This window comes from Coregonus lavaretus, assembly GCF_964263955.1.
Source record: "Coregonus lavaretus genome assembly, chromosome: 33".
NCBI lineage: Eukaryota > Metazoa > Chordata > Actinopteri > Salmoniformes > Salmonidae > Coregonus > Coregonus lavaretus.
Window position 1 is genome coordinate 1,254,964 of NC_140020.1, and position 25,781 is coordinate 1,280,744.

Sequence of the window (25,781 nt, forward strand, 5' to 3'; positions counted from 1 at the left end):
CTTCCCGCTTTGAGGACATATTTCCATTGTTAGAGCGGTCACATGAATATCTTGTCAATATAATAGACAATCTTTGGTTGGACTACTGAAATCTGGCTGTGGAATATGAGGCTTGTATATTTATGTAGAAATGTCACCCTCTTGTGGAATGGAAAAATAACAATTTGGACGATCCGGAAATGATGTATGTACTACATGCGTCATGCCAACCAATCAGCGTTTACGTTTCCTTCCACAACCAGTTAGCTTTGTAGCTAAAGGGTACGGAACCCGAAAACCCACACGAACAACGCATTTCATTTAATTTGTTAGTATTTATTGATACATCAAACGACATCAATAATCAACGTTTGTTTACGGATAACACGCGTGGTAACGTACCTCTATCGAGGACAGCGTAGCTTTAATTTGTGTTTTTCACTGCACCAGCTTTATGTGAAGACAAAGGCCTACACACTGCTCGCTGCTTCCAAACATGTATCCCTCTTGGGGTAGTAACTATGGTGGTGGCGGCGGCCATCAACCACCTTCGCAGCAGCACTTCGGTGCGCCGAGGGGTCAGTCTCCTCAAGGCGAAGGCTTCGGGGGAGGATTCGGGGGCTATGGGGCTGCTACAACCGCAGCTGCACCCGGGTCAACTTTCAACAGCCTGCGGGAGCAGCATCTCCAGCAAATGCAGCAGCTGCAACAGCTCCACCAAAAACAGCTCCAATCCGTGCTGCACCACGACAGGGACGTAAATGCAAACCCCTATGGCGGCGGTGGTCCTGCGGCCGAGTCGTGGCAAGGCAGCTCGGGATATGGGTATGGTTCAACGGGGCCCGGTACCCCTTCCCCATATCAAGATGAGTATCAGTCCATACAAGGGCCTTCCCCTTACCAAGATGAGTATCAGTCCATGCAAGGCCCTTCCCCTTATCAAGATGAGTATCAGTCCATGGAAGCCGGTGCGCCCAGCCCACAACTTCAGCCGCCGCTGCTGCCACCGCAGCCCAAAGAGGCCCAGCCTCCCCCACCGGAGGCGAACCCACCCCCATCAGAGGCGAACCCACAGGTACCCACTCAGAACAATGGTACACCAGCGACTAAAGAGGTAAACAAGAATCAATCTTTGGCCCCGAAAGACCAGGCAAATTCCTCCGTGCCGGAGGAGGAAAAGGCCGATTTTACGTCAATTTCGTTGCAGGTAATATCGTGAATGTGTATTTAGCATTGGAAGTGCTCGTCCCCCCCCCAGTTGAAAGGAGTAGGCCTCGATTCCACAGCGCATGCAAATGCAACGTACTTCTGCTGCGTTCAAGACAACTCGGAAATTTCCGACTTGGAAAGTCGTTGTAGAAAGATCAGGGAGAACGACTGCCACCCTCTCATTGAAGAAACAGAAGTTCAAGTGCGACAGCGGTACCACAGGCATTGATAACAGAAAACAGGATCCCCATTATATTGAATAGAAAAATGGCGATCTTCGTGTAAAAACATAAATATATATATATATATATACATGTTTCGAAGACAATCATGGTACCAATACTTGTTTCTAATACACCAGATGTATGTCCTTGAACCGATTATTGTAAAATTGCAGACAAAATAAGTTGTAAAATGTAGTTGATAATGGCAGTCTGCAGTACCCCGTCGGCCTTTAACCTGAGTTATTCAATGAGAGGGGACATTAGTGAGCTAGCCTGCAACATCACTTCCCTGGAGTACCTCAAACTGGGCATGTTATGTCTCCATTAGTGCTGAGCAATTAACCAAAATGTCGGTTATTTTTCGGTTTAAACAACTCATTAACCAACTTCGGTTCAATGATTTTAATTCCATTTAGTTCGGGTTTTTTCGGTAAGCTCAATAAGGATCCAGCCTGTGCTGTGCGATGTAGTAGGGAGTTGTAGTTTCCAACAAGCCAATATTCTACATAGTTTATTGCATAAAACGTGGTAATTAACTACAATGACGATAATCCATTGCACATCTACTTGTCTGGTCTGTGTTGCTTTTATGCAGAGACAAGAATGTGCGATCTTGAGGGGATATAGAAAGCAGCTGTTGCTTCGCCAGGGAGCTCTACCTGAAAATACATGATCAGTGATTGATTGTTGGCGTTCAGCAGTCATAAAAGTATGCCTTATTTACTTTGAAGAACTACTAAAATAGTGTTTTTTTGTCAGACAGCATAGGCAACAGCTCTATAGAGATGAGACGATGACATGGAATGAAATAGTCATCAAAATGAAACAAATGTAATATACACAACTGAAATATTTTATTAAAGTAATTTGAATAACTTATTGTTAATAAGTGATCAGCAGTATTGGGTAGTCACTACCATCATTCATTAATTGATTTATTCTTTATTACAGTATTCAACCCAAATAATCGAAATCTATATGTAAAAAAAATAATAATTTATAAACGAAACCGAACCGACTTCAAAAAGCACTGCTCACTCAGCACTAGTCTCCATGAGATGCCATCTTAAAGCTGCAATATGTCACTTTTTGGGCAACCTGACCAAATTCACATAGAAATGTGAGTTATAGATCTGTCATTCTCATTGAAACCAAGTCTAAGAAGCGATAGATCTGTTCTATGTGCGCTATTTCTATGCTACCCGTGCTTAAGTTTTTGCATCTTTTACTTATGGTTTCAAACAGCTGAAAATACAGTATTTTTTTGTAATGAAAAATATATTTCACAGCAGTTTAGATGGTACAATGATTTTTTACACTATACTTGCTTCTTTTGTCACATAAACTGAAATTAGGCGAAATACTAGCATTTTTTGCAACCAGGAGATGGTGGAGCGATTTCTGCATAGTGCATCTTTAACTGACTTCATTTTGCTTCAATACACTATTGAGTCTTCTCATAGGAATGAATGGTGTCACGTGATCGATGGCTTTGTCCATTCATATATACAGTCATTGTTGGAAAGTATCAGAATCAACCAATAGGAAGCTCTACTCAAAAAAAACATATGCACATTTTGTCTTTGAGTTTCGGAGTTGTCTTGAATGCACTGAAAATCTCAGAAATGCAAAGTATATGATTTGCATTTACTCATTGCATCAGGGCTACAGGGGACGACAGATGAAAAATTAGATATCTAGCTAAATCTGGTGCAATGGCGTGTTGGACATGGTCCCTGACAAATAAACGAAAAAAGAAAAGTCATTGTTTTTGCATGCTATTGTCATAGCCTGGTCCCAGATCTGTTTTATGCCTGTATAGCAAACATCTATGATTTGGTCAGTAGGGCTGACCCCATTTAGTTGATTGTTTGTTCGATAGGCTGTTGGTCGACCGATTTCTTTAGTCGAGCAGTAGCAAAAACACTATATCATGGTGGGGAAGCACCTGTCTGATTGGCTCCTGTCTTGAGTGGACTGATCCATTGTGGAGGCCGTGGGGGTCACCTGTCTGATTTGGCGCCTGTCTTGAGTGGACTGATCCATTGTGGAGGCCGTGGGGACGCCTGTCTGATTTGGCGCCTGTCTTGAGTGGACTGATCCATTGTGGAGGCCGTGGGGACGCCTGTCTGATTTGGCGCCTGTCTTGAGTGGACTGATCCATTGTGGAGGCCGTGGGGACGCCTGTCTGATTTGGCGCCTGTCTTGAGTGGACTGATCCATTGTGGAGGCCGTGGGGATGGCACAGTCCATCACTCTTAAGACGTAATACTGAAATTGTGTACGGTTACGTTACGTAAGAACAATGGCGCGCTGTTGAATTGGCGCCTTTTCCTAGACCATGTTGCTATGTGCATAATAGCAAAAGTTAAACCGGTGTATTGGTGTTGAGAACAATGTGGCGGAGGCAGCAGCGGAATGAGGAGATGAGAAAACAGCCCTCGCCTTATCGTCTAAGTGAAGAGAGGGGAAACTCCAACTTAATTAGGTCTATAATCAACAGCCTAACTGTTAAAAGGGCCTGGCTTTATAAATCATGAATAGAAATAATACAGATCCTGCCTGTTGGAGTGTTTGTTCCATGAAAAATGTATGCACTCACTAACTGTAAGTCGCTCTGGATAAGAGCGTCTGCTAAATTGCTAAAATGTAATTTAAATGTAAAGAGAGCAAGGGTTGAGGGAAATAGGGAATGTTTTTCCTAAACAAATTAGGGATTTCGGTAACAGAACTTTTCAGTCAGAAATGGCTGTTATTACGTTGCCAGATTCAGCAACACGGACAGCGCGATAAACACTGATGTTCTGTGGCGGTTGCTGCAGCAGGGAGGAGAGCGGGACAAACAACGCTCACTCGCTGTCTGAGCCCTGGCGGCACAATCAAATCAATTACTGTGTCTTAATTATTTAATCGATGTGCTTAAAGCATCAGACAAGCTCAATGAATATAGTTGATTTGATTAAAACACACCGGATGTGTCCTATATGGAAAAAATACACGTTAAAAAATGTAGACCAATCGATTGGTTGAAAGAAATGATGACTATTGGTTGACTAAGATTTTGTTGTTGGGGACAGCCCTAGGTCGATGACCATAGGAGTTGGCAAAACGGCATAAAGATCTATCTGGTGTTGTGATGAGACTCATAAAGATTCTGTCTGGGGCCAGGCTAGTTTCTCATAGTGTTGTGGTGAGAATCATCTACCTGCACAAGCTGTCATCACGTCATGTCTCAGAGAAGGGCTGTGTAACTACAGCAACATGCTAACCTGAATGTCTGGGATTGTCATGTTGATATTATGTTTGCTGTTGTCATCCAGGAACAGCAGCAGTACTGGTACAAGCAGCATCTCCAGAACCTGCAGAGGCTGAAAGCAGAGAAGGCTAAACAGGGCCAGGGTGATGGCCCAACACCCCCGCCTCCCAAACCCCAGCCCCTCTCGGCAGCCGCCCCTCCCCCTCCATCGGAACCCCCCAAGAGCGCCCCTCCACCGCCTCCACCCAAAGAGGAGCCACCACCGCCACCTCCACCTGACGGTGAAACGGTAAGGAAAAACAGTGTTGTAGGTGAGCATGTGGGTCTGTCATAGACGTTTTTTAAAATGTACAGGATCTTCCCCATGAGAATGAGACGTTTTTCAAACGTATTCATTCCTTTGCAATACAGTCAGAACGTACTCCGATGATGTGCTGTAACAATTCAGTGATATGGTAGGTATTCACGTATCAGTTCCCCAATGTCATTGGGGGGGAAAAAGACAAGTAAATTAATAGGTTGGGTGAACTTTCCTAAACGATACACACCTCAGTCCTTGGAGTGCAGTGTGGAGACAGAAAGATGTGACCTGTTAAAGACGTGCGCTCTGTGGAAGATCTTCCAGCTTGAGGACTTTGCCAATAGGCCAACTCACATATTTAGTTTTGTATTTTAAAGCGTCTTTGAGATTCCTGCTGTGATGAAAAGGGCTATACAAATCTATTATCATCTCTCCCCTTGCAGCCTGCCCCACCGACCCAGGACCCAATAGAGGCGGCCCGGCTGCAGCAGCTCCAGAGCTCAGCAGCTCAGTGGCAGCAGGCCCAGCAGCAGAGAGCAGGCTACCAGTACCAAGCCCTGATGCAGCATCATGCTCAGCTACAGACCATCCTCAACCAGTACCAGCAGTGTATCCAACAACCTGCAGATCTAGAGGTATTTTTATGACATTTTGTTTTTGAGCATTTTTCTATGCACCGAAAATGTTCATGATTCAAGATTGTTTTAGAATATAGCTGAAGTTGTGATCAGTTCTGTACCTATTACGGTCTGTTTTAATTATTATAGTAATTAACTTTATTTGCACAGCATCTTGCATGGATAAAATACAGTTTGAGTGATTTGTAGAACATGTTATCCTAGCATGCTCTTTGCTCCTCAGCAAAACGTGTGTCGTCTGTTTGCCGTCGGGGTATTTTGAAGCAAAATTCTAATTTTCTTCGAAAGATGTCCTCTTCTTTATATACGATGCCTACGCCCAAATTTCCACATTGTCTGGACAAAAAATGTTCTAACTCAAATCCCCCCCCCCCCCGTGTAGACGATGGCTATGGCCATGCAGTTGAGGCACTATGAGATGCAGCAGCAGAAGTTCGGCCCGGTGTTTGCAGACTGGGGCCGGACCTTCAGCCTGTGGCAAGAGCAGTTCCAGTCCTATCCTCATAAGGACCAGCTGCAGGACTATGAGTTACAGTGGAAACAGTGGCAGGAACAGATGAACTCCACCTCGGCACACCTACAGGTACAGTACAGCCAGACGACTGTGTGCCTCCCCTCTCCTGCTGTTCAGTAGGATGTAATGTTACAGGATGTTCAGATAGAAAAGTGTAGTGTAGAACAGGGTTCCCCAACCTGCGGGACGAGTTTGGACCGCAAGTGATTTTTTTATATTTGGCCCCCCCAAATCTTTCATGAATTAATAAATAACGACGTAAAAAAAATGTGTGTGTTTACAGTTGAAGTCGGAAGTTAACATACACTTAGGTTGGAGTCATTAACTCGTTTTTCAACCACTACACACATTTCTTGTTAACATTTTGGCAACTCTGTTAGGACATCTACTTTTTTCCAACAGTTGTTTACAGACAGATTATTTCACTTATAATTCACTGTATCACAATTCCAGTGGGTCAGAAGTTTACATACACTAAGTTGACTGTGCCTTTTAAACAGCTTGGAACATTCCAGAAAATTATGTCATGGCCTTAGAAGCTTCTGATAGGCTAATTTACATCATTTGAGTCATTTGGAGGTGTACCTGTGGATGTATTTCAAGGCCTACCTTCAAACTCAGTGCCTCGTTGCTTGACATCATGGGAAAATCAAAAGAAATCAGCCAAGACCTCCGAAAAATAATTGTAGACCTCCACAAGTCTGGTTCATCCTTGGGAGCAATTTCCAAACGCCTGAAGGTACCACATTCATCTGTACAAACAATAGTACGCAAGTATAAACACCATGGGACCACGCAGCTGTCATACCGCTCAGGAAGGAGACGTGATCTGTCTCCTAGAGATGAACATACTTTGGTGCGAAAGTGCAAATCATTCCCAGAACAACGGCAAAGGACCTTGTGAAGATGCTGGAGGAAACTTGTACAAAAGTATCTATATCCACAGTAAAACTAGTCCTATATCGACATAACCTGAAAGGCCACTCAGCAAGGAAGAAGCCACTGCTCCAAAACCGCCATAAAAAAAGTCAGACTACGGTTTGCAAAAGCACATGGGGATAAAGATAGTACTTTTTGGAGAAATGTCCTCTGGTCTGATGAAACAAAAAATAGAACTGTTTGGCCATAATGACCATCGTTATGTTTGGAGGAAAAAGGGGGATGCTTGCAAGGCGAACAACACCATCCCAACCATGAAGCACGGGGGTGTCAGCATCATGCTGTGGGGGTGCTTTGCTGCAGGAGGGACTGGTGCACTTCACAACATAGATGGCATCATGAGGAAGGAAAATTATGTGGATATATTGAAGCAACATCTCAAGACATCAAGTCAGGAAGTTGAAGCTTGGTCGCAAATGGTCTTCCAAATGGACAATGACCCCGAGCATACTTCCATAGTTGTGGCAAAATGGCTTAAGGACAACAAAGTAAAGGTATTGGAGTGGCCATCACAAAGCCCTGACCTCAATCCTATAGAAAATTTGTGGGCAGAACTGAAAAAACGCATGTGAGCAAGGAGGCCTACAAACCTGACTCAGTTACACCAGCTCTGTCAGGAGGAATGGGCCAAAATTCACCCAACTTATTGTGGGAAGCTTGTGGAAGGCTACCCGAAACGTTTGACCCAAGTTAAACAATTTTAAGGCAATGCTACCAAATACTAATTGAGTGTATGTAAACCTCTGACCCACTGGGAATATGATGAATGAAATAAAAGCTGAAATAAATCATTCTCTCTACTATTATTCTGACATTTCACATTCTTAAAATAAAGTGGTGATCCTAACTGACCGAAGACAGGGAATTTTTACTTGAACTAAATGTCAGGAATTGTGAAAAACTGAGTTTAAATGTATTTGGCTAAGGTGTATGTAAACTTCCGACTTCAACTGTGTGTGTATGTATGTGTATATATATATATATATATATATATATATATATATATATATAGATAGATAGATAGATAGATAGATAGATAGATAGATACAGATACAGTGGGGAGAACAAGTATTTGATAAACTGCCGATTTTGCAGGTTTTCCTACTTACAAAGCATGTAGAGGTCTGTCATTTTTATCATAGGTACACTTCAACTGTGAGAGACGGAATCTAAAACAAACATCCAGAAAATGACATTGTATGATTTTTAAGTAATTAATTTGCATTTTATTTATTTATTTATTTATTTATTATTGGACATAAAAGACCAGCAAATCAGCTCCAATTGATTTAATTTTGGAAATCTGTTTCCGAAGTATTAACCACGCATAAAAATGGAATATATGTGATTGTATGCAAATGTGAGCAAGGTTAGAAGCAATGTTTATGTTTTAGTCATCTGTTTTGGCTTCTTGCGGTCAGTTTGCGGTCCTAAATGATTTGTCATTATGTTCCGGCCTCCTGACCAGCCGCTCAAGAAACAGTTTGCCTGCAGCTGAATCTAGTTGATCCCTGGTGAAGAAGACTCCTATGCAATAGGGAGTAGTGTTAGCTCTAGTCATTGCGTTTCTATCTGTAACGTTCTGAATGTTTCACGTTGCTGAATACACCCTAGCCAGCCTTAATGTAAAATGTGATTGATTGATTGATTGATTTGCAGGAGAGGGTCACCACCCTGCGAGCCATGCAGCACCAGTATGGAGGCAGCAGCAGCAGCGGTCAATATGGCAGTACTGGCGCTGACCAGTACAGTAGTAGGGTCCAATATGGTAGTGGAGGGTACGGGGACCAGTACAACCAATATGGTCAGTACCCCCACTCTGGCCCAGACTCACAGATTCAACAAGGCCACATGGTGAGCCCGTCCCAGCCAGGTAGCCAGCCCTCGTCCACCCCTGGACCCATGTCCCAGGGCCCTCGACCAGGGCAGCACGGCCCCTCCGACGCCCAACGCATGGGAACCCCCACAGGAGAACCACACCAGGGGCCTCGACCAGGGCAGCACGGCCCCTCCGACGCCCAACGCATGGGAACCCCCACAGGAGAACCACACCAGGGGCCTCGACCAGGGCAGCATGGCCCCTCCAACGCCCAACGCATGGGAACCCCCACAGGAGAACCACACCAGGGCCCTCGACCAGGGCAGCACGGCCCCTCCGACGCACAACGCATGGGAACCCCCACAGGAGAACCACACCAGGGGCCTCGACCAGGGCAGCACGGCCCCTCCGACGCCCAACGCATGGGAACCCCCACAGGAGAACCACACCAGGGGCCTCGACCAGGGCAGCATGGCCCCTCCAACGCCCAACGCATGGGAACCCCCACAGGAGAACCACACCAGGGGCCTCGACCAGGGCAGCACGGCCCCTCCGACGCCCAACGCATGGGAACCCCCACAGGAGATCCACACCAGGGGCCTCGACCAGGGCAGCATGGCCCCTCCAACGCCCAACGCATGGGAACCCCCACAGGAGAACCACACCAGGGGCCTCGACCAGGGCAGCACGGTCACTCCAACGCCCAACGCATGGGAACCCCCACAGGAGAACCACACCAGGGGCCTCAGGCAGAGCAGTACAACCTGTCTGGACCCCCTGGTAGAGGGGCAGGCCCAGGAGGGAGAGGGGCAGGCAGACCACCAGGTCCACCTGGAGGTCAGCCTCCACCCTACCAAGGTCCCAGAGGACCAAGGTAACTTGTGTATTCATGACATAATGATATTCAGACGGTGTTATTTTGTTTCACTGGAGGGCTACCCTCTTGACCAGGTCTCCCTTTGGGAGAGATTTTGTTTGTACCTGAACGTGACAACTTGGATTAAAATAGGTTAAATAAAACATTGCAATTTCCATTTTCAGGCTGTTCAGACATTCATGTGCTTTCTTTCCACCCAGGTTTGATGGTCCGAGAGGGAATGGCCCGCGGTTTGACCAGCAGCAGTCCAGTCAACAGCAGAGGTTCAACGCTCCACCAGGTCCCTGGTTTGACCAGCAGCACCCGAGGTTCAATCAGCTTGGCCCCAGAGGACCAGGGCCTCGGTTCGGGCAGCAGGGTCCCCAGTTCGACCAGCCCCCGAGACAGAGCCCCCCAGCCCACTTTGAAAGACCACTTGGTCCCTCAGCACCCCAGATAGGCCCACAGCCTAAACCAGACACTGGCAAAGACACCAAATTATCACAGGGTAAGACTGAGACGCCAGCGGGCTCCAAGCCTCCTGGTATTAAATCTACTGGGCCAGCTAAACCAGGAGCAGACGGTACAACTAAGCCAGGTGACTTGGCAGAACCAGAGGATATGTCAGAAGACATGATGGAGACCCCTGAGGGCTTCTTTGTCCAAAACGACCCCATCCCTCAGACGAAAGCAGAGGCTGCTGCTGCTGCTAGTAAGGACTCCGCTGCCAACAAGGAAGAGGTGAGCCCCCCTGCTGCTGCCGGTGCCAAGCCCCCCGTGTCCACCACCACTTCTGTATCCCCGAAAACCGCTTCCCCTGCCAAGACCGCTCTCAAACCAGGTGGACCGGCCGGGCCGTTGAAGAACAACGTCAATAACAACAACGGGCCTCGGGGACCACAGGGGCCGAAGCCCCACGGACCACAGCCGCCGAAGACCGACCCAATGAACGACCAACCCCCTGGTCTTCTGGGGCCCATGGTGCGTGGTAGAGGGGGGTGTGGCCAGCCGCTAGGGCCTGTCAGAGGACGAGGGGAAGCGGATGGAGGGATGCTGGGAGGTAGAGGACGAGGGGAGGCAGGTGGAGGGATGCTGGGAGGTAGAGGACGAGGGGAAGCAGGTGGAGGGATGCTGGGAGGTAGAGGACGAGGGGAGGCAGGTGGAGGGATGTTGGGAGGTAGAGGACGAGGGGAGACAGGTGGAGGGATGCTGGGAGGTAGAGGACGAGGGGAAGAGGATGGAGGGATGCTGGGAGGTAGAGGACGAGGGGAGGCAGGTGGAGGGATGCTGGGAGGTAGAGGACGAGGGGAAGCAGGTGGAGGGATGCTGGGAGGTAGAGGACGAGGGGAGGCAGGTGGAGGGATGCTGGGAGGTAGAGGACGAGGGGAGGCAGGTGGAGGGATGTTGGGAGGTAGAGGACGAGGGGAGACAGGTGGAGGGATGCTGGGAGGTAGAGGACGAGGGGAAGTGGGTGGAGGGATGCTGGGAGGTGGAGGGATGCTGGGAGGTAGAGGACGAGGGGAAGCGGGTGGAGGGATGCTGGGAGGTAGAGGACGAGGGGAAGTGGGTGGAGGGATGAGGGGGCGAGGTGGTTTGAGGGGACGTGGAGGAAAACAGCCCGGTATCCCAGACTTCAGTCCCAATACTATCCCTCTGGGAGGTGGGAGGACGGAGGACGACATGGAGGGGGTTCCTTATGACTACAGACCTCCACATGAAGAGATGAGATCACAACATGGACGACAGGAGGAAGACTGGCAGGAGTGGCAACAGGACCCTCCACTGGAGAAACCTGGAGGGCCTACCCTGCCTGAAGAGGAGATGTGGGTCCCTGAAGAGCACCACTACCCTCCAGAGGACTACTACGAAGACCCAGGGAGAGGAGGTCCCCCTATGGGGAGAGGAGAGCCTCTAGACGGGCATCACTGGGAGGAAGCAGACCCCCAACCTCCAGAGTACTGGGGAGAGGAAGGAGATCCATACTGGATGGACCAGAGGCCCCCTCCTCATGGCATGAGAGGAGGCCCCAGAGCCCCCTTCCCTCCTGGGCGTGGTCGCCCCCCACGGGGCAGGCCCGGCTTCATGCACCATGGGGGTCCCAGACGCCCTCTTCCTCACGGAGCCATGGACCCCCATGACCCTCTAGGGTCCCCCATGGGGCCTGACGATGACATGGACCCTCTGGGACCCCCGCTGCATCGGGACTACGACACCCGCAGGCCGCCCATGCACCACGATATGATGGAGAGAGACATGAGGGGGCGGCCGCCTCCACCTAGGGAGATGATGGGGCCTGGTGGTCATCCTCCATACCACGACATGGAGAGGGACCCTGGCTGGCCCCCAGGCCCTGGACGACCCCCCCACCTCGGCAGAGATGGGCCAAGAGGTCCCCCTCCGCCTCCCCATGAGATGATGGAGCGGGGAGGGATGAGGAGGCGTCCGATGGGCCCTCGGGGCACTCCAATGGGCATGAGCCGGGGCATGATGCGGCAACCACCTCACCCACTCGAGGACTTGGAGGGGTACCCCCATGAGGGGTATGGGGAGGAGTTTGGTGGTCCCAGTGATGATGGGTATGGAAGACCGCTGCCGCCACGTGACTGGCCGGACCACCCCACACATGAGTACGACTGTGAGGAGGAGTATTATCCCCATGAGCCGCCTCCTCGTGTTGGGGAGTGGGACAGGGAGAGAGGAGGACCACTATCAGAGAGGGACTATTCTCCCTACCCTCCCCGCGGCCCTCCACCTCCCCCAGACCGCTTCCGAGAGGACGAGTGGGCCGATGAGAGAGACGGAGACCGTCCTCCATACCCCTACGAGGGAGACGAGCGTGGTAGAGGAGGAGAGCTCCGAAGTCGTGACTACCTGGACGACCCTTCATACAGGCACAATGAACCCCCCTACCCGCCCCCTGCAGAGTGGGAGAGACCCAGACCACCCCTTCCAGAGAGAAACTACCCCCCAGACTTTGAGGACCGTAGGCCCCATTACGATGGGCGACCCGAGCCCCTTAGATCAGATCTAGGTATCCCTCCACTCCCACCTTCCCAGGCCCCTGCTCCCAGTACTGGACCAGACGGCTCTCAGGAACCAGCCTCACAGGGAACTGGACCGGGCATACTGGCGCTGTCACAACGACAACATGAGATCATCCTGAAAGCTGCCCAAGAGCTGAAGCTCATCAGGTAAATTATAGAGACGCTGCTTTTCCCCCTAAAATAGAAACTGTCTTTGGATATATATATATATATATATATATATATATATATATATATATATATATATATATATATATATATATATATATATAGTGGCCATACAAAAGTTTGGCCTCACTTAGAAATAGTACCCGCAAAACACCAGTCTCAACGTCAACAGTGAAGAGGCGACTCCGGGATGCTGACCTTCTAGGCAGAGTTGCAAAGAAAAAGCAATTTCTCAAACTTAATCTTTTATTTTTATTGACCAGTCTGAGATATGGCTTTTTTCTTTGCAACTCTGCCTAGAAGGTCAGCATCCCGGAGTCGCCTCGTCACTGTTGACGTGGAGACTGGTGTTTTGCGGGTACTGTTTAATGAAGCTGCCAGTTGAGGACCTGTGAGGCGCCTATTTCTCAAACTAGACACTCTAATGTATTTGTCCTCTTGCTCAGTTGTGCACCGGGCCTCCCACTCCTCTTTCTATTCTGGTTAGAGCCAGTTTGCGCTGTTCTGTGAAGGGAGTAGTACACAGCGTTGTACGAGATCTTCAGTTTCTTGGCAATTTCTCGCAAGGAATTGCCTTCATTTCTCAGAACAAGAATAGACTGACGAATTTCAGAAGAAAGTTATTTGTTTCTGGCCATTTTGAGCCTGTAATTGAACCCACAATTGCTGATGCTCCAGATACTCAACTAGTCTCAAGAAGGCCAGTTTTATTGCTTCTTTAATCAGCACAACAGTTTTCAGCTGTGATAACATAATTGCAAAAGGGTTTTCTAATGATCAATTAGCCTTTTAAAATGATAAACTTGGATTAGCAAACACAACGTGCCATTGGAACACAGGACTGATGGTTGCTGATAATGGGCCTCTGTACGCCTATGTAGATATTCCATAAAAAATCTGCAGTTTCCAGCTACAATAGCCATTTACAACATTAACAATGTCTACACTGTATTTCTGAACAATTTGATGTTATTTTAATGGACAGAAAATGTGCTTTTCTTTTGAAAACAAGGACATTTCTAAGTGACCCCCAACTTTTGAACAGTAATGTGTGTGTGTGTGTGTGTGTGTGTGTGTGTGTGTGTGTGTGTGTGTGTGTATATATATATATACACACACACACACACACACACACAGCTCTGGAAAAAATTAAGAGACCACTGCAAATCTTTCTTAAATCAGCATCTCTACATGTACGACAGCCATTCCATTCCAACACAGGCACACCTCATTCTACTGAATTAGGTACTGACTAGGTGATCACCTGAACCAAATCTTATTTAATGAGGAAAAGTATAAAAACCACTGCTGTGGTCATCACTATCCTCTTGCAATAGGACCAGCGAGATGGCAAAAACAGTGCTATTAGTACCTCAAAAGTAATATTAATCAAACAATAACTATTGACCATGCCAAAAGAGTTGAAAAGGAAAGTTTTGAGTGAGGAAAAGAAGGGTTCAATTCTGGCTTTACTGGCAGAGGGATACAGTGAGCATCAGGTTGCTTCCATCCTTAAAATTTCAAAGACGGCGGTTCATAAGAACAAGGTCAAGCAGCAGACATTGGGGACAACAAAGCTACAGACCGGCAGAGGGCGAAAACGACTCTCTACTGACCGGGATGACCGCCAACACATTCGAATGTCACTCAACAACCGTAGGTTGACATCAAGTGACCTACAAAAAGAATGGCAAACGGCAGCTGGGGTGAAGTGCATGGCGAGGACGGCTCGAAACAGGCTCCTAGGGGCAGGGCTGAAGTCGTGCAAAGCTAGAAAAAAGCCCTTCATCAATGAGAAGCAAAGAAGAGCCAGGCTGAGGTTTGCAAAAGACCATAAGGATTGGACCGTAGAGGACTGGAGTAAGGTCATCTTCTCTGATGAGTCAAATGTTCTGCTTTGTCCAACACCTGGTCGTCTAATGGTTAGACGGAGACCTGGAGAGGCCTTCAAGCCACAGTGTCTCGCACCCACTGTGGAATTTGGTGGAGGATCGGTGATGATCTGGGGGTCCTTCAGCAAGGCTGGAGTCTGGCAGATTTGTCTTTGTGATGGACGCATGAATCAAGCCACGTACAAGGTTGTCCTGGAAGAAAACGTGCTTCCTTTTGCTCTGACATTGTTCCCCAACTCTGAGGATTGTTTTTTCCAGCAGGACAATGCGCCATGCCACACAGCCAGGTCAATCAAGGTGTGAATGGAGGACCACCAGATCAAGACCCCTGTCATGGCCAGCCCAATCTCCAGACCTGAACCCCATTGAAAACTTCTGGAATGTGATCAAGAGGAAGATGGATGGTCACAAGCCATAAAAAAAAGCCGAGCTGCTTGAATTTTTGCGCCAGGAGTGGCATAAAGTCACCCAACATCAATGTGAAAGACTCTCCTGAGTGGCGCAGTGGTCTAAGGCACTGCATCGCTGTGCCACTAGAGATACTGGTTCGAATCCAGGCTCTGTCGCAGCCGGCCGCCACCGGGAGACTCGTGGGCGGCGCACAATTGGCCCAGCGTCGTCCAGGGTAGGGGAGGGAATGGCCGGCAGGGATGTAGCTCAGTTGATAGAGCATGGCGTTTGCAATGCCAGGGTTGTGGGTTCGATTCCCACGGGGGGCCAGTATGGGAAAAATAAAATATGTGTATTCACTAACTGTAAATCACTCTGGATTAGAGCGTCTGCTAAATGACTAAAATGTCAAAATGTAATGTAAATGGTGGGGAGCATGCCAAGACGCATGAAAGCTGTGATTGAAAATCAGGGTTATTCCACCAAATATTGATTTCTGAACTCTTCCTAAGTTAAAACATTAGTATTGTGTTGTTTAAAAATATATATATTTTCTTTGCATTATTCGAGGTCTAACAACACTTATTTTTTGTTATTTTGACCAGTTTTCATTTTCTGCAAATAAATGCCCTAAATGACAATATTTTTATTTGAAATTTGGGAGAAATGTTGTCAGTAGTTCATAGATTAAAATAAAAATGTTAATTTCGCCCAAACACATACAGTGAGGGAAATAAAAAATAAAAAATAAATAAATAGTAAAACCTGAGAAACTTATATTTTTGCAGTGGTCTCTTTATTTTTTTCCAGAGCTGTAGTACCGGTCAAAAGTTTGGGACACACATTTTACATTTTAGCAGACGCTCTTATCCAGAGCCACTTACAGTTAGTGAGTGCATACATTTTCATACTGGCCTCCCCCCGTGGGAATCGAACCCACAACCCTGGCGTTGCAAGCGCCATGCTCTACCAACTGAGCTACAGAGGACACACTTTCTCATTCAAGGGTTTGTCTTTATTTTTTTACTATTTTCTACATTCTAGAATAATAGTGAAGACATCAAAACTATGAAATAACACATATGGAATCATGTAGTAACCAAAGAAGTGTTAAACAAATGAGATTCTTCAAATAGCCGCCCTTTGCCTTGATGACAGCTTTGCACACTCTTGGCATTCTCTCAACCAGCTTCATGAGGAAGTTTTTTGGGTATCTGTACTGTACTTTACTATTTATATTTTTGACAACATTTACTTTTAATTCACTACATTCCTAAAGAAAATAATGTCCTTTCTACTCCATACATTTTCCCTGACACCCAAAAATACTCGTTACATTTTGAATGCTTAGCAGGACAGGATAATGGTCCAATTCACGCACTTAAAGAGGACATCCCTGGTCATCCCTACTGCCTCTGATCTGGCGGACTCACTAAACACAAATGCTTTGTTTGTAAATTATGTCCGAGTGTTGGAGTGTGCCCCTGGCTATCTGTAAATTATGTCCGAGTGTTGGAGTGTGCCCCTGGCTATCTGTAAATTATGTCCGAGTGTTGGAGTGTGCCCCTGGCTATCTGTAAATTATGTCCGAGTGTTGGAGTGTGCCCCTGGCTATCTGTAAATTATGTCCGAGTGTTGGAGTGTGCCCCTGGCTATCTGTAAATTATGTCCGAGTGTTGGAGTGTGCCCCTGGCTATCTGTAAATTATGTCCGAGTGTTGGAGTGTGCCCCTGGCTATCCGTAAATTTTAAAAAATCAAGAAAATCATGCCGTCTGGTTTGCTTAATATAAGGAATTTCAAATGATTTATACTTTTACATTTGATACTTAAGTATATTTTAGGAATTACATTTACTTTTGATACTTAAGTATATTTAAAACAATACTTTTTGACTTTTACTCATGTAGGATTTTACTGGGTGACTTTTACTTGAGTCATTTTCTATTAAGGTGTCTTTACTTTTACTCAAGTATGACAATTGGATAATTTTACACCACTGCCTGCTACCATACCCTGTTCAAAGGCACTTCAATATTTTGTCTTGCCCATTCACCCTCTGAATGGCACACATACACAATCCATGTCTCAATTGTCTCAAGGCTTAAAACATTTTTTTAAACCTATCTCCTCCCCTTCATCTACACTGATTTGAAGTGGATTTAACAAGTGACATCAATAAGGGATCATAGCTTTCACCTGGATTCACCTGGTCAATCTATGTAGGTGTGTGTGTGTGTATATATATATATATATATATATATATATATATATATTATTTTTTTATTCATAAAAGTTTTTTTTCACAACAGTTTTTGTGAGAGACCTCTGTACTTAGCCTGGGTACTAGTCTATTTGTGCTATAATTCCACTCCTTGTCATGCCATGTTTGGCATATGTGCAGAGTACAAGGTGTGGAATGTTAGCACAAAATAGGTTATGGATTCCAGGCTACATGTATGCATATTAGCAAATGTATCACATGTCACTTCTAATACAATGTAGGTCTGTTTCTCTGGTACTGAACAGAGAAATGCAGGAGAGTAAGACTGAGGGAGAGGCCCTACCCGTCATGTCTGACCCCAGGACGGAGCTCCCTGCTGGGCTACTGGGATTGGAGATCCCCCCTGAGGTCCGCAGTGCCCTCCAGGTAGGCTAAACTACAACTCTTTGAAATGGACAATGGTTGTATCCAAAATAGCACCCTATTCTCTATGTAGTGCACTTCTTTTGACTAGGGTTCCTAGGGCCTATATTATATATATATATATATATATATATATATATATATATCTGACATATATTATAATAATAATAATATGCCATTTAGCAGACGCTTTTATCCAAAGCGACTTACGGTCATGTGTGCATACATTTTTGTGTATGGGTGGTCCCGGGGATCGAACCCACTACCCTGGCGTTACAAGCGCCGTGCTCTACCAATTGAGCTACAGAGGACCACATTTAAGTGTTTGACATTACATGTATAATGTAGCCACAGGTCAAATTAGAAACGTTTGTTTCCAAGCTGTATTTTCAAGTAACTATTATATTTTAAATTCTCACAGTTGCTTGTCATAGTCCAACAATATATTTGAAGAAGACTACTTTCATTATTTTCTATTGTCCATTTTGGGCAGTTACCAAATATAAATATTTCCCCTAATTGTTTTATTCTCCACCCCAGGCGACCAACCTTATGTCAAGCTCAGTGGCATGGGGAGACCCCAAACTTCCAGATTCTGGTTACTTGTCCTCTGCTCCTCCAGTCCCCAAACCACCAGTCATCCCCAAGACTGTCGACTATGGACATGGACATGGACATGGTAGGGAAAGAAACATGAAATGGAGAGCAGGGTTGGGCTCAATTCCATTTCAATTCCAGTCAATTCAGAAAGTGAACTAAATTCCAGTTCCAATTCCAAAAGTTCCTCATTTTTTTAAAAAGGCAATGAAGAGAATTGGAATTTCAGTGTACTTCCTGAATTGACTGGAATTTTCTATATTTTTCTCTCTTTCAGACCTTGGTGATGCCACGGTGGAGCGGATCTCTTACGGTGAGAGGATTGTGTTGCGGCCCGATCCCTTACCTGACAGAGAGAGGGAGAGGAGCTATGAAAAAGGTGAGTTGATATTTTATTTTTGGATGGTGATCATTTTTGACTTACTAGCGTTTGGTTTTGCAGGTAGCAGCTAATTCTGAACAAGGTTTTTACTTGGTTGTTTGACCTACTTTAATTGAATACACTGTCTATCTGAATAAGGTCCGCTAGATCACTAAAGCGTTACTGTCAACAGTGACATGGGCGGGGTTCATATATATTTCCTGAGCCAGTCCGTAGATCCGTTGGCAGAGCGTGACGCTTGCAACATCAAGGGTCATGGGTGTGCGATTCCCACACTGGGGCCACCAATACGTACAAATGTATGCACACATGACTGTAACTCGCATTGGATAAAATAAAATTAAAAGGTCTGCTAAATGGCTGATGCTATATTATTGTTATTCTAACGATATCCACCTTTCCCCTATAGAACCCCTTGGCCCCCTGAGAGAGAGAGACCCTTACCACAGAGACATGTACTACGACAGACGACCGGTAGACCCCTACACGGAGCGCAGGGAGTACAGCAGGGAGAGGGAGATGTACAGAGAAAAACCTCCCATGGACTTTGAAAGAGAACGATTTGAGAGGGAACGCTTTCCGCCTCGAGATGACAGGTATACCTGGTTACATTCAGTAGGGGTTGAGCTTAGAAATGGAAGAACTAGATTGATCAGTCAATCAATCAAATATTTTTTTTTTAATAAAGCCCTTTTTTACCTCAGCAGTGCTTTTACAGAATGCTATGTAGAACTACCAAGCCCCTGTACGTGGGTAACATTTCGTTTTTGTGTTCTGTTCTTGCTGCTTCAAGCAAACATTCCATGGGTGTTGATGAAACGTATTATCACACTGTTACTGTGACAGTCCAGCTGGTTACACTGTGACAGTCCAGCTGGTTACACTGTGACAGTCCAGCTGGTTACACTGTGACAGTCCAGCTGGTTACACTGTGACAGTACAGCTGGTTACACTGTGACAGTCCAGCTGGTTACACTGTGACAGTCCAGCTGGTTACACTGTGACAGTCCAGCTGGTTACACTGTGACAGTCCAGCTGGTTACACTGTGACAGTCCAGCTGGTTACACTGTGACAGTCCAGCTGGTTACACTGTGACAGTCCAGCTGGTTACACTGTTACTGTGACAGTCCAGCTGGTTACACTGTTACTGTGACAGTCCAGCTGGTTACACTGTTACTGTGACAGTCCAGCTGGTTACACTGTGACAGTCCAGCTGGTTACACTGTTACTGTGACAGTCCAGCTGGTTACACTGTGTGTTACTGGGACTAGTCCAGCTGGTTGGTGTGGCCTTGTGAATATTGCTCTAGGCGTAGGAGTGCTGGTCCAGGATCAGGTCCTCCGTGTCCATATAATTGTATTTATTATGATCTGAAAGGGGAAACCGATTCCAAGATCAGCTCCCCCGTTCTAAAAGTCTCTCTGTAAATATGGGTCCAGATATGCAGTGTTCTGATCCTGTCCATCTCTCCAGACCACCCCCCGGCCATCCTCCACCTCGTCCTGGCTACAGGGAGAGGGACTTGAGGGAGGGCAGCCGGACCAGTAGAGATGGAGAGGATCCTTATGGAAGGCCTGGGGGTTATGACAGACCCCCGTACGAGCGCGGGCCTGAGCGCTATGACCATGGTGCTTCACCATACGGTAAGACAGACTTGGTGCAATGCAAAATGTCTCGGTATGTGAGTGGGGTTGATTTGTACTATGCAAAAAAATGTACAGTCCAAAAGAAAAAAAGTGACTAAAGCTACAGAGACTTTGTAAAGTATTCATACCCCTAGACTTAGTCCACATTTTGTTGTTACAGCCTGAATTCAAAATGTACAATAATCTCACCCATCTACACACAATACCCCATAATGATAAAGTGAAAATGTTTTTTTTTTTTTTTTTTATGTTACTAATTTATTGAAAATGAAAAACCGATATCTCATAAGTATTCACATCCCTGAGTCAGTACTTTGTAGAAGCACCTTTGGCAGCGATTACAGTTGAGATTTCTACATCTGGATTATGCAATATTTTCCCATTATTTTCAAAATTCTTCAAGCTCTGTCAAATTGGTTGTTGATCATTGCTAGACAACAATTTTCAGAAAAACTCCCCAGTCAATGTTTTGGAATATTTTTTTATTCTGTACAGGCTTCCTTCTTTTCACTCTGTTAATTAGGTTAGTATTGTGGAGTAACTACAATGTTGTTGATCCATCCTCAGTTTTCTCCCATCACAGCCATTAAACTCTAACAGTTTTAAAGTCACCATTGGCATCCTGGTGAAATCCCTGAGAGGTTTCCTTCCTCTCCTGCAACTGAGTTAGAAAGAACGCCTGTATCTTTGTAGTGACTGGGTGTATTGATACACCATCTAAAGTGTAATTAATAACTTCACCGTGCTCAAAGGGATATTCAATGTCTGCTTTTTATTTCTACCAATCTACCCTTCTTTGCGAGGCATTGGATAACCTCCCTGTTCTTTGTGGTTGAATCTGTGTTTGAAATTCACTGTTCGACCGAGGGACCTTAAAGATATTTGTGTGTGTGGGGTACAGAGATGAGGTAGTCATTCAAAAATCATGTTAAACACTATTATTGCACAGTGGGTTATGTGACTTGTTAACCACATTTTTACTCCTGAACTTATGTAGGCTTGCCATAAAGGGGTTGAATACTTATTGACTCAAGACATTTCAGCTTTTCATTTTTAGTTTATTTGTAAAAAAAAAAAAAAAAAACTTCAACATTATGAGGTATTGTGTGTAGGCCAGTGACAAAAAAATCTCAATTTAATCCATTTTAAATTCAGGCTGTAACACAACACAATGTGGGAAAAGTCAAGGGGTGTGAATACTTTGTGAAGGCACTGTAAATGCTGAAAACACTTTTGGTTTTAACAATGAAAAATTGTATTTGAGACGGCAACTTCCATCGTCCAATTTTCAGTTGGTCATCTTTTCATGCCTCTTGGTTGTAAAGTGATGTAGCGACACTGACTGTCCTGTCCTGTGGTCCAGGTGAACGGAGGAGTTACCCAGAGGAGAGAGGAGGAGGAGTAGGCCCCACGTCGTCCCACCCTCCTCCTCCCCCACCACCAGCTGCTCCTCCTTCCAGGGTCGAGAAGAAACCAGAGACCAAGAACGTGGAGGACCTTCTCAAACTACCAGGCCGAGACACACGTCCAGAAAGGGTGAAGGAAAAAAAAAAATGGCTTCTCACTCACTTTACACTTCACCACAGATGATCTGTTTTATATTGACCTGATACTGTAGTGGCCACTAATAATGAAAGGACGTCTTCAAACATGGAAGGTAGTCGGGAGGAGGCGAGATCAGGTGGGACCATTCTAGCCAATGAGAGGGAAGATGCACGTTTGAACAACCGGCACAACTCAGATGTCGCGTGTCCTACTTTTATACAAGTACAATCGTAACAACCTAAGCATTACGAGACATCTATTCGATCATGTAGCAAATAAGGCATTACATTTTTTTGTTGTTGACCAGATTCGACACTCATTGACCTCCTGGTGGTGGGGGGGGAAGAACAACAACCGCCACCTGCTGGACAGATTCGGCCCCAGTTATCTCTTCCTCTCGGACTTAATGGGACACACTCTTTTCACGCCATTTCGCCCCGGTGGGCGGTGCTATACGTCACGGGTGGGCGTAGATGTTCATTGTTGAGAACTAGCCGAGCGCTCGCTCATGTCCAGAACGTGGAATCTATTCAACTCTAAGCCATATGGCGCATTTCCACTGAGGATTTACCCCAGTGTTTTACCCAAAAGGCTCAAGACTTTTCTCCGTAGGCCGGCACCCATGTCTCACTGGGCCATGGCTCCGGGCAGACCTGCTCTAACTTGGGGGGCAAGGCCACTCTTGCTTTTTTTGGCGCAGCATTTACATAACAATGGCTAACTGTGAAACATGGGTTTATACCTTTTTTTGATGGTTAACACCTCACAAAGCAACTGTCTTGATGATGCAGAGAGTTGATTCGACGGAAACACAATTTCCCATAACACCAGGGTGTAAAACACTAGTGTAACACTGGTGTTACTGTGGAAAAGCAGAAAAAAGTACAGGATAAGTCTAACTACAGTAATGGAAGGAATGGTTTCATCACGGCAGCAACAAAGATGAAGTGAACAAACGTAATCGCTGAATTCACGTTATGTTTGCTATTTCATGCAACTACAGAATAGAAAGAATCTAAACAAATGATTTTTGTATTCAAATTTCGTTTAAAGTTGAGAGAAATGCCTCGAGGATAATATGGTAAAGTTGGCCTGTCCAAAACAGTTTTTAATAAAGCCAGCAAACTGGTGGATTTATACTTTCTAGTTTAACGTCTGCCAAAGACTTGGGAAATGAACAGGGATGACTGACAGACAGGATGTGGAACGTTAGCTAAAACGACTGGTACCCAGACTACAGTCGGGGGGGAGGGGGGGGGTTCTTGGTTGAACGTGGACGCGCATCGGACAGTCCTGAACCCATAGAGAGAAATAGACTCATCTTTGTATCTGTGTCATTTTATAGCGTCTTTGACAGCATGAGCAGCGCCATTGAGAGCAGTTCTCTTCTTCACGATTGGTTGATCCCTCCTGGTGACCCGGTTGGACATGACTCCCAACAGGGTCATCAGGAGGGATCAACCAATGAAGTTGGAAGTCCCACCCAGTTGGCTACGTTAAAAGTGGTGGAAGCCCTGAATGGCGCGGCCCATGCTAATGTCGTTTTGGCCACTAGAGGCCACTATCATTCTTTGTTTGAAAGCCCCGCCCACCTTGACTTATAGCACCGCCCACCGGGCGAAATGCAGTGACAAGTGTGTCCCCTGACTTAATTCACCGACTTCCTTATTCAATTCAATACAATTTATTTACACTTCATTCACTTACTTTCCCATTCAATTCGATACAACTTTACAGGTTCAATAAAGGTTAAGCGTCTTGCTCATGGGCACATTGACAGATTATTCACCTAGTCGGCTCGGGGATTCATTTTACATTTTACATTTTAGTCATTTAGCAGACGCTCTTATCCAGAGACTTACGGTTAGTGAGAGCATATATTATTATTATTATATATTTTTCATACTGGCCCCCCGTGGGAATCGAACCCACAACCCTGGCATTGCAAGCGCCACGCTCTACCAACTGAGCTCCACGGGACTTAACCAACAACCTTTTTTCGGTTACTGGCCCAACGCTCTTAACCGGTTAGGCTACCTGTCCCTCTCAGGGACAATTTAAAAAATGCGTTGCCAGGATAATCAAATCCTCACCCTGTAGGTCAATACAGGTACAACAAGAGTACTGTAGTAGCGTGGTGCTTGCAACGCCAGGGTTGTGGGTTCGATTCCCACGGGGGGCCCAGTATGAAAATGTATGCACTCACTTAACTGTAAGTCGCTCTGGATAAAGAGCGTCTGCTAAAATGACTAAAATGTACAAAAAATATCACATATCCCCGCAGCATATTCCCAGATACATGTCTACTGTATAAGTGAGTTCCATAACCTCTGTGATGGTGTTTTCTCAGATTGTCATCATAATGAGAGGGCTACCAGGAAGTGGTAAAAGTCATGTAGCCAAGCTGATAAGGGTGAGTAGAACCTAACGTTACAATCGTCTGAGCTTCGCTGTTCTGTTGTGGTAATAATTACTCATCTGGGATGAAATGTTCTTTCCAGTCATGCGTTTCCTGTTGACCAGTAGCACCACTGGAAGGGAAGAGTATTGCTCTAGACCAGTGGTTCCCAACCTTTTTTTTTTGGATACTGTACCCCTAAAACACTTTGACCTGCCTGAAGTACCCCCTTGCGCGCGTGCGACCGGCGTGATTCCTAAATTAGGTGTACATTTGACAGGGAAGTAGGAGTTGAACTCCACTGTTGAGTTTGGATAAATGTGAGCTTACTATCTGCGCCATGAGATCTCTGTCAACATCACCTGTAAAAAAGGTACTGTAGGTGTCAAGCTGCTGCAAACAACTTATATCCACATCTTCACATTTCCTCTCCCAGAGGTTGATCTTCTTCATGAATCCACACATTTTGTCATACATGTTTTAGAATGTGTATGTCTTTACCTTGCAGCGTTAAATATCAGGGTGAGTTTTTTTTCTGAACACATCAGCAAGATGGGCACACCGGGCTTCCATCACAGCCACGAGAGGGGGGGGGGGGGGGGGGGGGGTGAGTGCTCAGACAGAAAATCACTCACTTCGGGGGTGAGTGCTCAGACAGAAAATCACTCACTTCGGGGGTGAGTGCTCAGACAGAAAATCACTCACTTCGGGGGTGAGTGCTCAGACAGAAAATCACTCACTTCGGGGGTGAGTGCTCAGACAGAAAATCACTCACTTCGGGGGTGAGTGCTCAGACAGAAAATCACTCACTTCGGGGGTGAGTGCTCAGACAGAAAATCACTCACTTCGGGGGTGAGTGCTCAGACAGAAAATCACTCACTTCGGGGGTGAGTGCTCAGGCAGAAAATCACTCACTTCGGGGGTGAGTGCTCAGACAGAAAATCACTCACTTCGGGGGTGAGTGCTCAGACAGAAAATCACTCACTTCGGCGCGCAGCTCAAAAGCCTCTGTAGCGCTTTCCCTCTAGATAGCCAACGGAAGTCCGCGTTAAGCATTAGCTGCTGGTGCTCAGTCCCGCTGTCATCACAGAGCCTTTCAAAACAGTCTGTGATTCAGAAGGCTTGGACTGGATGGATAAAGTTAATAATCACTGACATTGCGTCATTCAAAACATCGTGTAACTCAGGACTGATGTTCTTGCTGGCCAACGCCTCTCTGTGGATGATACATTGGGATTGACCTTCTTTATGTGGGCAATTCATCCTTTCACTCTCCCAGGCATTGATGCAGCACGATCGGTGCACACATGACACACAGGATTTCCAATCCCAGATTGT

The 25,781-nt window shown here is 46.0% G+C and overlaps 1 protein-coding gene across 1 annotated transcript in view; it reads left to right on the top strand.

Annotated features, from left to right (window-relative positions):
- Positions 1-255: 255 nt before the first annotated feature.
- ylpm1 (YLP motif containing 1) overlaps positions 256-25,781 on the top strand; it is a 48,850-nt gene continuing 23,324 nt past the window's right edge. The window contains exons 1-13 of the mRNA XM_084150721.1: positions 256-1,093; positions 4,733-4,957; positions 5,413-5,604; positions 5,990-6,190; positions 8,720-9,753; positions 9,957-12,926; positions 17,757-17,877; positions 18,415-18,553; positions 18,749-18,850; positions 19,263-19,449; positions 20,328-20,497; positions 21,864-22,036; positions 24,396-24,458. Of these exons, the coding sequence (XP_084006847.1) occupies positions 476-1,093; positions 4,733-4,957; positions 5,413-5,604; positions 5,990-6,190; positions 8,720-9,753; positions 9,957-12,926; positions 17,757-17,877; positions 18,415-18,553; positions 18,749-18,850; positions 19,263-19,449; positions 20,328-20,497; positions 21,864-22,036; positions 24,396-24,458 (6,195 nt within the window). The 5' untranslated portion in view covers positions 256-475. The remainder of the gene's footprint in view (positions 1,094-4,732; positions 4,958-5,412; positions 5,605-5,989; positions 6,191-8,719; positions 9,754-9,956; positions 12,927-17,756; positions 17,878-18,414; positions 18,554-18,748; positions 18,851-19,262; positions 19,450-20,327; positions 20,498-21,863; positions 22,037-24,395; positions 24,459-25,781) is intronic.